The 12,344-nt window shown below is 43.5% G+C and overlaps 1 protein-coding gene across 1 annotated transcript; it reads right to left on the reverse strand.

Moving 5' to 3' along the window:
* Positions 1 to 2,436: 2,436 nt before the first annotated feature.
* On the reverse strand, positions 2,437 to 11,465 carry LOC139205368 (advanced glycosylation end product-specific receptor). The gene is made up of 7 exons (XM_070835559.1): positions 11,343 to 11,465; positions 10,476 to 10,597; positions 9,710 to 9,908; positions 8,436 to 8,581; positions 6,182 to 6,326; positions 4,220 to 4,364; positions 2,437 to 3,212 (listed from the first exon to the last, which is right to left on the reverse strand). The coding sequence occupies exons 1-7, from the start codon at positions 11,392 to 11,394 to the stop codon at positions 3,125 to 3,127; spliced, it is 897 nt and encodes a 298-aa protein (XP_070691660.1). The 5' UTR covers positions 11,395 to 11,465; the 3' UTR covers positions 2,437 to 3,124.
* Between the last annotated feature and the right edge of the window lie 879 nt (positions 11,466 to 12,344).

Genomic DNA, 12,344 nt, shown 5'->3' on the forward strand with positions numbered 1-12,344 from the left:
TGTTTTGTGTCCTAAATGCGCACAGGACTCGTGAAAGGGAACAGGGAGCAGACCTGAGTGTATTTGGTTAAATAACCGTTCACAATGACGGTAATGGCCCGGAACAAAAACTAGTGCTCTGGACGAGCCAGTGTTTCTGCTCATCTGTAGTCAGGGCCTATTAGGTCCTGCTAAAAGGGCTCTTTAACTTTATCCTCATGCTGTGGCCACAGTTTGCCCATAATTGTGTTTTCCAGTCAGAGAGCGCTGCTCCATTATGAAAATTGTTTCTCTTTCTCTTTTTCCCCCCTAATCTAGTGTTATACCATAGGCTTTTAGCCTCTAAGGCTTGAAGGCATCTTTTCGAAACTCCATCTTTGGCGCCCCCCTCAGGTAACTTTAGGGATATCATGTCATGGCTTTCAGATCTGCTTTCTCTTCTCCATCTCTCTCTCTCTCCTGTCACACATGTTCCAGAGACTTTGGTCAGTTAGGCTAAAAGAGCCAGAAGAGTTCGAACAGACAGTAAATGATCAAAGCAGTATTAGCATTAATATCAATATTTCTCCCTTGGACATCCATAAAGATTTGAACCATATGTGACCTCGACTTGTGGATCTGCGTGGAATTTTTAGAGTCTCAGCTTCAGGCTGTCTCCGCTCAGTGATTTTCTTTCTCTGCACAAGTTTTAACCTTGTCGTTTTGGCGAGGATAATATCTACCCCCACTCATTCCCCCAATTCCCATCCCATCCCATTTTTCCCTGTCAGCCTCTCTGCGAGTGTTTGTTCCCCGGTTGGCAGGGAGTCGGTGGCAGCAGCTCCCCCGCACCAGATGGGGCATTGTCAGAAAGTAATGAGGGGAAAACACCTGCCTTTCCAGCAAACTCTAGTTCTTCATTTTCTGCCATTTGACACAACATATGCAGCATGCACATACAAAACCAAGTGACCGTGACGAGAACAGCGCTGTGCGATGGCACACTCTTACAAATGCCTGGCACTTTGATGCGTTAGTCAATGAGGTGTCATGTTTGGTTCAGCTCAACTTTACATGCAGGCTAGTGCGCTGAGGGCTACCAGGACTGGTGCCTACAAGACTAACTGCTGACACGCTAGTGAGGAGGTGCCACAGTGTCACAGATCTGCATCGTTGTCCTCTTAAGACCCTGCTGCCCCAGACAAACCGTTTTGGCTGCTCTGTATTCTCTGCACGGCTCCTACATCGCCCTAAGCTGTTGTCTCGTGGTTTATCCATGAGGCACTATCAAGGTCAAGATGTCACTGTAAACTACACTTCTCTCCCTCCCATCCAAAAGCCCTGTACCTCGGGGACAGCTCCACTGTGTGAATTTCCTGATACATAATTTTGTCTTTTCTGGCCAACCAGCTGAAGCCCCTAGGAGCAAAGTCCACCGGGGAGCATACAGCTTTTCACTCATGAGTGTCCCAAAGGCCAAAACAAAATGGTGCTCACTGGCATTTCACATGCAGGAGGGCATTTCAAATTTAGCCAAAATCATTGTTTGTTTTTTTATTATTTTTTCTGCCGAGCGTGAGAATTTTAAAAAGTATTTCTATTTTGGAGACAAAAACCTGTTGTTTCTTTACTCCTGGGCTTGACCTAAGACATAAAGTTTGTGGAGTTGGAAAGAAAATACACGGAGTCTGTAAAATACTCAACAAAGAATGGCTGCAGTGGAGGCGAGCTGTACAGGGGGCTTGAATAATCAGTTTAATAACATTATCCTGGCTGTGCTCTGTGGCGCATGCACACGTTAATGGAGTGTCATTGTTAAACTGCCGCTTCGCCCATTATTAACGATGGCCTACGGTCAACCACACACCGATAATAAAACCACATAAAACCCAACATAACTTCAACAGACAAGCGTAATGAAATTCTCTGCATTATGAGCACGGTTATGGTAATAAGCGATGGTGCTGTGGCACGGCGTTAAGGGTTACAAGGCAACAGAGGAGAAAATTAAAAAGATGAAGTTTTAGTCTATGATGGTTATTTTAGGGGAATCAGAATAGACTCAATTTAGTCTATACTGAAGTAGAACTAGCAATAGCTAACCCCTCCTGCTCTCATAATTGATGGACAAAGTTTCAAGGTTACGTGACTTCACTATTATTTAAGTGCGAGTCTTTAGTTCATGCATGTGTTTGTGAGCTCGACTGCCTGAGACGAGGGTTTTGGTGCTCACAGGCAGATGGAGAAAAACTTAAGCACAGTGCTTTGAGTAAAGGTCATTGCTTCAGAGTAAGGTCTTACAGACCGAAGGGAAAGGTTGGTAAACAAACTGATGTAAGCCTGAGATGGCAATGGATCAAGAAAATGTGCGGCCAAGCGAGCATGCATGTCCGGCTTTCACCGAGTTGTCAATACTCTCCAACCTCTTTTGTATCTCTTAAATGGAACAACATCAATGGCACACGGGAGGACAGTAAATAACATTTTCTGAAAGGCATTTATTAAAAAAAAAATACAGTAAAGTAAATGAAGTGCAATGTGCTTGAGAGCAGCAACAGCAAAGAGATTATAGCGACCTTCTCACAGATACTTTGAGCTCGTTCTACTTCAAAGAAATGAAAAGGAAACGAAACAAAAAAAAATAATAATAAAACCTTGTCCTATCGCCCAAATGGTTCATTCATAATACAGCTGGGCAATTATGTTTCTAACAGAAAGGACAGAATTGCAAGTCTTTACAGCTCTTGCAATACACAAGGCTCATCCCCCAACATTTTGCTAAGAATGAAGCCCACCATTTTCCACACTGCAGAATAAATGAAGAGAAATTGCCCACCTTTTGTCCAAGGCGCATAACTGCAGAGTACACCCACAAGCAAAGCAGCTTCTGTGTTTCTAAAGCAATCACATGCCCTTCAGGTTTTTCTTTTACACCCAGCTTGTTATTACTTATTTTGATTTTGCTCTCCACAGAGTCTCCAAATATCCCTCTTTGCCTCCCTCCTTCTCTCTTCTCCCCCAATGTGGCCACCCATAACCCTGTAACATCTCCTCCCTCTTTAAGTATCCTCTCTATGCCATCTCTCCTTTTCTGCCCACTTTCCGTTTTTTCTCATCCCTCGATCCATCTTCCCCCCCCCCCTCATCCTTCCACCTGCCTGCACGGTCACACCAGAGGTTGGCTGTCTCCGCAGGTGGAGGGTAGGGACTCCACACTGGTTTTGTAGATGGGCTTCTTCTGAGACCGGTCATCACTGGAGAGAGGGAGAGGAGGGAAGACAGAGGAGCATGATTATCAGTATATCGACCTCCCAGTCGGCACTAGAAAAGCATAAGTGAGGAAATTATAGACTAGAACCAAGCGATGGAGCCACACCTGGCTGTTGATATGAAAGTCTGTTTTTTTTCTCTCATTCACTCTCTATCTCTCTCTTTTTATGCACACACACTTCTGGTAACACATGCCCAGCCACATTTGTAGTGATTAAACCTTTTCTTCTACGTCTCCGCAAAGACACAGAAATCATGTATGAAGCGGGCTCTAATGGAAATCTCATGTTTTGAAAATGGCTTTTTTTTCTGTCCATATGTAAATTAAGTTAATGAGCAAAGCTGCACGGGGTCACAGTGCACATTAAAATATTGTCAGCAACAGATTTAATGGGACTTCCACTAATGCTCTTATCATTGCTGCAGTCTTTTTTTTGTACTGTACATACTATCACATAATTAAACCTGGTGCCATCAGGCCAAGCTTTTCACAAAAGGAGAGTGAGCGGCAACACATGAGAGAGGAAGGAGCATGAAAGAGATCAAGGATGGGGTCAAGTGGGTCAGAACTGCTGAGATAAACTTTAATATTCAGTGTGGAGAACGCCTTTTAAAACATATGAAATCACACAGGCACTGGTCTGCACGCGTGCGGAGAGGCTGTTTACTGGCGCATACACACACTGTAACTGAAATGGCCTTGGTTCTATCATATGAGACAGAATGAAATATTGCAGCAATAACCATATCCATTATATAAAGTCAAACTGCAGGAGGAGAGACTGGGGCCGACTTGAGGAAAATAGGGAGGTGAGTGTGGATAAAGTGCAGTAAAGAAATCAAACAATCACGCAGGCAAACACACAATCACTTGCATTCAGAGGTTGCTCATCAGATTTTGAATGCGATTTAAATTTCACCAGCAAAGAGAAAAGCGATTGGTTATTATGACAGAGGAACAGACACACACATTCAGACGGTGGTTTCTTACATGGGGCCCTTGCTGGTCCTTAGCTGTTTGATCCTGTGGTACAGGAACACGCTCATGGAGACGATGAACGCCAAGAGACACACAGCCATCGCCACGGTAATCAACATGAGACGGCCATTACTAGACTCGTACCAGGGGGCATCCTCTGTGGGACAAATCAGTCAGACATAAAAGCAAACGTGCATCATACAGACTGTGAAATCAGCAAAACTACGAGTTTCCCGCCTCCAGGCAAAGCTTCTAAAGGCAACCTTCCTGTTTATTTGTGGAAGAAACGAGTGAGCTCAGATGGTTATACTGTCGTACTGTAGGCACCATTGATCTTCAAGAAGTCAGTCTTTTGCAATTTTAAAAACCGTCCAAGTATCCCCCTTTGTATGCATACATTTCAAAATTATATACAACATTTGTGGATTTCGTGGACCTTTTTTCTTTAGCGTAGTCAACAAAGTAGAGCCTGAGAAAACGTTTATGAGGATTTGAGGCTGCAACAAACACACGCTGTGTCTGTTCACATATCCACTAATTCCGTATGTTAAGAGGATTTCTTGGCAGCTGGAGTCACACGGGTTTGCACGGAGAATGTTTGCAAAAGGTTTCTACTGCTATTGTGGCGCAACTTCAAAGCAACCGCAGTGACATGCAACATTTGCTCACCATACCTTCAAGGATGAGCAAACATTATTCCAGCATCTAGAAATGATTACCTTTTTAATTAGTACATGTGCTTGAGAGGAAATACTGGAGACAATGTGGAGAGCAGTGACCAATGAGTCAATTGCAGCAGTAATAAGATAACTCTACCATAATAAATAACATGCATTGGCTTAATTGCATTTTTAGAGGTTACATAATTTCAACGATTGAGATCAGAAGGCTCATGAATCCTACTGGGTGAGAGGGTGGCGTTTAAAAACTGCAGTGCATTGACACAGTGCAGTCGTCTCACAGGTCACTGATAAAGATGATGAAGACAGATGAAGTGCTGTAAATTGGATTAGCTATAATGTTGTAATGAAATTAGTTCTCCACTTGAATACAATCTTCACGTTTCATGAGAAATAAGACATTTGTCAGTCATACAGATCCAGACAGAGAAAAACTGTCACTCCATAGACATCTGTGTACAAAAGCTCGCAGACGACCTGAATTCTAATTACAGAGAGTCTGCCGACGTTCCCTCATTAGTGTTATCTTCGAAAATGTACTCTGTACATCCTGATCGATGAAGCTAGTCCCGTGGGTGCATGTAAATCTGAAAGGACCGTACAATATCATTCAGAACATGTACGATAAAGTGAAATAACAAAAGAAAATCAACCCATTAGCTGCTCACAGATTTTAGTTTATAATGGCTCCTGAGTGTTTTTAACTTCTCCTGAGGCTTTGCCACTTTCCTCTGTGAGGTCATCAGGTAAAATCATTACTTCTTTTACTGTAAATCTAATGATTATTCTCTTATCCTTAAGTCGACGCAGTTCTGTCATTGCACTGCTGTGTGTCCTCGAGTACCAGCTTACCTGTTTTCATTTGACAGTTGATTTCATTTGGAACATCTTTATCACCCCTTTTTTAAGTGAGGTGTTTTTGTAAATGTCTTAACCTCTTTATTACAACATCACAGTGTTTTTTTCTACTCTTTTATCATTTCTGCAGGCAGATAAATTTAACCTCAACCCTGCGCTGCTTCTTTAGAAATTCAGGGTCTTGATGAACTTCTGCATATTTTCACGACGACGTAATTGCACCCAAACGCCTGACCTTTCTGCTCACGTCTGAGTGGCTGATAGAAGAGGAATTAGAACACAGTCTTTGTTGTTTTCGCTTTGGGGATTTCAGCAGCTGAATTTCCCAACAGTTACAAAGAAAGCCCAAGCCAGTTTTTAAAAAGAGGAAGAACAAGCTCTGCGGACTATGAGGGACAACAGGACTCGTCCAGGTAGATCTAAAGTCTCTTCTTACCAGGCAGCACGGTGATGCTGATGGTGCGTCTCTTGCTGAGTGACGCCACAGAGGGATGCTCGGCCATGCAAGTGTACTGTCCTTCATCCGTCAAGCCCACCTTCCTCAGCGTCAGCTGAGAGGAAGGCAGGATCCAGTCACCACCCTGAGAGAGAAAGATGAAGACATACGAGAGAGCAAAGGAGAGTGAGACAAAAAGAAAGCAGGGTAGAAAGTAGAAAAAAGTATTTTATTGGCTGGATTGTTTGCAGCCCTAAGAGAATCAACAAAGTCCTACAAATTAAAATTTTGCTGAGCTGAGAGCACAAGGGAGATGGAGGATAGATGAGTCGGGTTAGCAAAAGAGAGGAATACAAAGGCTGTCGGCATTATGAGCATGAAATAGAGAAAGAGAAAGAAAAAGGACAAAAAGTGTTATTTTGGCTGATTTGTGTATGAGTGAAAGAGGAAAGCGGCAAAGAGAGAGCAAAGCAGAACAAGAGTGACTGACAACGGCAGTGGGGACACACAGACAGACAAAAAATATCTGCTGCTGTGTGGCCTTCAGAGAACAGTCCCCCAAAGTCCCAAATGAAGTGTATTTACCTGAGCAGTAATCCCACTGAATGAACACACATCGACACTAGTCAATAACCCAGATAACACCATCATCCGCAAAGAATGATGCCGCAGCAACACACTGTTAACACAACACATAATGAGATGGCAAGGGAGCAGGATGAATTGTTGACACAAAAATAGCAGCACTATTATGAGATAGAGCTCGTCATGGGAGGAAACAAATAATAGGCCAAACACAAGGATTGGAAAACAAGCGAACGTGGAAGAGGGGGTGAAAAAGAAAAAAAAAAGACATTACACCATGCAAATGATTTGGCTCCTGGGAGCTGAAGCCCCTGCCAAGAAAGTCCATTTCAATTTGAATGGATCTGAATTAAGAGGATTTCCCATAAAGGCCAGGTCTGGCCAAAGCAGCATTTTGTATGCAAATCCACTGGCTCCCAACGCAGTGGCCCGTTTCTGCCTCTGTCCTGCTGTCATTACCGGGGGCCAATGTGCCCACGGCGGCTGTCTGTCAAAGTGGGCCACTCTGAAGCCACTTTCTGCCCCATATCCATTCCTGTCATGCGTACAGTGGGTTTACACACAGAGAGACAGACAAACACGCTCCCAGAAACATTCCATCTCATCTCACCATTTCCATGAACGTGTCATTCCTCTCTTTCAAAGGTCTTGTGACTTATTTAAATGGAGCACGAAGAGGCCGACAGGTGAAATAGTTGCAACTCCGTGCAGTGACTGACCTGTGAGCCCCGCTGGCAGCTTTTCTTCATCTATTCTTCATCACAGGCGAACAGTGCTGTACAATCAATGAAAACCCAGAGCGCCGCATATGATCATGCAGGGGACAAACAGCATTAGTAGTATAAAATGTCCACTGAATTGGATTTGCACTTGTAAGCCCATTTAAAACCCGGATTAGCAGTGACCCTTTAACAAGCACATTAACCCCGAGCCGACTTATCAAGAAGAATAACAAAAGGGGAAACTTGGCAATTACATCTGCCTGTCCCCACGATATCCTCACAGTTTCATAGCTTCATTACACCTGTGATTCTGATGGCACCTTCACAGTGTTAAAGCATTTTCTCACCACATGGACACAGTCAACATCTCCTTCTTCTATCTACCCATTGTTACGATGGCATTTTACACTGAGACATCTTAATTTCCCTCAGGCAAGGGTTCCTTAGCTCAGAGAAGAGCCCAGTTGAATAATTCAATACTGGTTAACCAAACACTAAAAAAATCATTAGAAATCTATCCACATAATTGTTTTCAGGTTGACTGGCTCTTGTCTAGACCTCATTAAACTATTAATCCTCTGTAAGTGGGCAAGCTGCTATTCCCAGTGAGCGGTAGGCCTATGCCAACCGGTCACTTAAATACAGAGCACCTCTTCAGGGGAGGACATGACCAAAAAAAAAAAAAAAAGACGACAGGCAAGGGGGAAACAAGTGGCTTGAGAAAGTCAGGGCGAGACATAGATGTGACAGAGGAGGAGAGAAAATTAAGAGAATGCTTGAGCAAAACCGAGAGAGAAAGACTTAGAAGGACCTAGAGAGGGCTGGAGCAAGACGGGAGGAAAATAAAGAGGTCACACAGAAAGTGGAGGGAGGGAGGAAGAGAGTGACAAGTTTCCAAAAGCATAATGAGGACACTGCCACTGTGCACATTCCTAAGGCTTTCTCACGTCTTTATTCCAGAAGTAGTTCGGCTCCTCTGACGAGCTGGCAGAGCACTTCACCACGACGTCATCTCCGAGTCGCACCTTCAGCTCCTCTGGGACACCCAGGTAGCGGCTGTAGCCTTCCATGGACAGCGACAGCTCCCCCATATCTGCAGCCCAGCGGGAATAAGGAAGCATGAAGCAGAATTAATGAAGCAAGAAATGTAATACACGCCGGAGCTTCCTCTTCAAGAGTTTTGGACGTGACTGAACATATGTTTGCAGTGACAGCAGCTGGTAAACACTCAACGATCTTTCAAGTATATTTGAGTATATAGGTTCAAGTATGAATAGAGACTGTACCAAGCAATCAATAATAATGATAATAGTCTTCATCTTATTGAAGTCTTTAGAGAGGCAGTGTTGTGAATAATGGCTCATTTTCTCTTCCATCTCAATAGATGGCCCACGTCCATCCAGCTCCTGGCTTCTCTTCCCCCTCTGTCTCTTTCAGTCCTTTAGTCCATTCTAATCTTTGCCTCATATTGATTCCCCCCATGAGGCTGAGGAGCCTATCAAACAGCATCACGGTCGATTTGATGGCCACCGAGAAGATAGAGGACACTGATAATCAGGCGCGCTACGCCATGGAACTGTGTATCCTACACCGATAGTTTCAGACTTGAGCCCCCACTAGGAGAGCGCGTCTTTGTTTGCTTGAAGTGCAGGGAAAAAAATGAAATAACTGTAGTCAACCTATCATAGGTAACACAGTGTGTGCACTGGCTCTGTACTTTTTGCAGTTGTTTTGTTGTACACCCTGTGCAGCTGCACTGCATAGATATGTCTTTTGTTATTAACTATTCATATGTTTTTCTATCCCTCGCGATGAAGAAAGCTGTGTCCACAGTGTCTGAAAGATTGTCTTTACCTCCTGCTGGTTGGAAATATGAGGAAAATTGCCAGGTTTCTGAGTCAGTTGTGTCTTCTTACCTAGACTATTTACCAATGTACATTCAGGTGTTTTTTTGCTTTTGTGCTTATTATGCCTTCTTTCTTAGTCATGTCAGTATTCTCGGGTCTCTGCCATGTATTTTATTATTGGAAGCTGAAACTCAGAAGCTGTGCATCTTATTTGCAAGTCATATTTTTATCCAGCTTATTGTCAGCCTCCTGCATAAATCTCTTTGACCTCTGCAGGACACGTGGATTCTTTATTTGGAAAAAGGGAGTGTCACGGAGTCATTGTTCCACAGAGTTTGAGCCCAGCTCCTACTCATACCAACACAGGCACTCACAATGCACTTTGAAGGCCAGTGGCAGGGAGGAGTTGTCTGGCTCGGTCACATTTTCAGCGTCAGACACACAGCGGTAGGGCCCCTCATGGAACCGTTTTGCGTGGGGGATAGACAGGACCAGACTGTCTGCAGTCCGCTTGATTTCCATCGAATAGTAACACCACGATCGCTCCCAAACTGGATGCCAAAGATGGATGTACTGGTGAAAGGAAGAGAAGACAGATTGTTCATTGAAAGATCATTGTTGTGGGTAATGGTGATGGTAGTACTTTGGATGTAAATATCAGATACAGGAGGAATCGAAAAAAATAACATAAATGGACGACATTCATTTGAGGAGCACATTTCATGTGTTTTTGTTCAATTCTCCACCATGTTAACCACGCAGCAGTCAGCTGCTCCATGTGATGTTTACATTGAGCAGCTGTTTGCCCATCTAGGAACTGGCATCACAAATTACTTTAGACTATAAATGTTATGACGTGACAACATTCACTGAGCATTATTTACTTACTAACAGTATCAGCCTATACACAGAAAAAACAACATAATAAAATGATTAATCAGAGAGTTACTAAACCCTAGAGCATATTTTACATTCATTTTACAATAATAAACAATGAAAATAGAACACGTTGGCGTTTCTTATCACCGCTGGAGGGTTGTGAGAAGCCCACATAACGGTGAGAGGAGGGTCCTGAACTTTTGAGTCGTACCGCTTCTTTCCTCTCACACCCACCCACGCCCATTTGTTGCCACGGCTCACCTTGGAGAAGACCTCAAAGTGGACCTGGCTGATGTTGAGCTCAGAGTCTGAGTAGAGACACTCCAGCGTGACGCTCTCTCCCTCTAGAAGTGGCATTGTTGGCCCTTTAATGAGCAAAGTGGCTGCATGTGGACAGAGATTATAGATGCGGGTTATTGATCACAACATGAATAGGCAGGGGGCTCGGGAGAGAAGGCGCTCTGACCCGCACTGGGGATCTAGCTGCTGTTCTGGACAACACTTTGAAAATAACCTCTCTGGTTTCCTGACATTTGATTCAGGCTCCTGCTGGAAAACTGCCAATACTCTCAAAGTCACCACGGCCACATGACCAGCAACAGGTTCTTCCACTTTACTCACAACAGAGGCTGTTTGTCTTTCACTTTCAGGCAAGAATTACAGTACAGCGGGAGCGGTTTCCCCGGTCTCTTCACGGTGAAGATGTAAATGGTATGTAAACAGTATACAGAATGTACACAAAGAAGCATTTACTTGTTCTTTTCGTCGGTCCCTCGACAATAACACCAACATTTCCTGTTTCAGTCTGAGTCTCTTAACCACCAGGGGAAACCCATCAGTGTGACAGAGGAGGAAATAAAGCATTTCGTCTCGAGGACATGATGACAAACACACAAACAGAGGACAAACAGACACACACACACGCACACACACACACACACACACACACGAACACAAAAAACACAGGAACAGCAACTGTATGAATAAATTCATTGGGGAAAAAAAGACCAAACCCAAACTTGGAAGTTTAAACCAACAGCTCGTTACAAAGGAGAAATAATATTAAATGGTCATGTGAATTGTACAGCAGTCCCTGAGGAAAGAAAAAAAACAAAACAACATATTTACCATAACTGCCATGAATGAGGGCGACCACTGCAACAAGGAAGAGTCCTTTCATGGCTGTGACCTTTTCAGTGTGAGAACAATGCTTGACCAGTCTTGTGCAGCTTCTGCTCTGAAATGAAAGTTTGCTCAGTATTTATGCACAATGGGCTGTAGGTGTGGCTTTCGTTTTTGTTTTTTTGAGGAAGTGCGTTCAAAATAGTGTGAAATTCTGAGATGAAATATCCACAAAAATAATCACGCAGTCGAAAATAAATTGCTGAGTAAGGCTCACTGCAAGTCTGCTGGTGGTGTGACTCTCTTACCGAGGAGCGTTTACGCCTGAACTATTGTTTATGTGGACTGAAGCCTCAAAGTGATCAAATTCACCCCCGCAGCGTCATTAGTCTCCAGGAGGAACCAGGTCCGTCATGTTTACAGCCTGAGCTGGTCGCTGATGTCGGGGTTTTTTTTTTTTTTTTTTTTTTTCTTCCTCCAAAGAAGTTCAACAGAATTTGAAAGAGGTCCTGACATGTTGCCGCAGAGCCTCTGAATATCCCGGTGTGATATGTAATGCCGAACAAGCAAACATTTTACGCTTCATTGGCTTTGACCTTTGATTGATTAGCTGTTAACCGGAGCTGAACAGGAGGCAGCATGTAGAGAAACTCAGTCCGTCTAAAGCCCTCAGAGATCGTTGGCTGCACGCCGATCATCTTTATTCCAGCTGACGTGACCTCTAAAAACATTAGTTGATCACTTTCAGTTACGTGCGTGTGTCTCGATGGCTGAACTACGCACTTACATAGCAACATTAAATAAAGAAAATCCTAGAGAAAATATCAAATACTTCTCCATGTGTTAAATATTTAGGTAGTTGTGTGTTCAAACAAACAGTACGCAGATTTAAATTGTGAAAGAAAGGGAGAAAAAAAGAAACATTTAACCATTTGCTGACCTTTAGGGGCCTCTGTTAGTGGAAGAATACCCTGACCATCATATTAACTACTTCACATAAGTTAGATT

This window comes from Pempheris klunzingeri, chromosome 8 (genome assembly GCF_042242105.1).
Source record: "Pempheris klunzingeri isolate RE-2024b chromosome 8, fPemKlu1.hap1, whole genome shotgun sequence".
In the NCBI taxonomy this organism is placed as follows: domain Eukaryota; kingdom Metazoa; phylum Chordata; class Actinopteri; order Acropomatiformes; family Pempheridae; genus Pempheris; species Pempheris klunzingeri.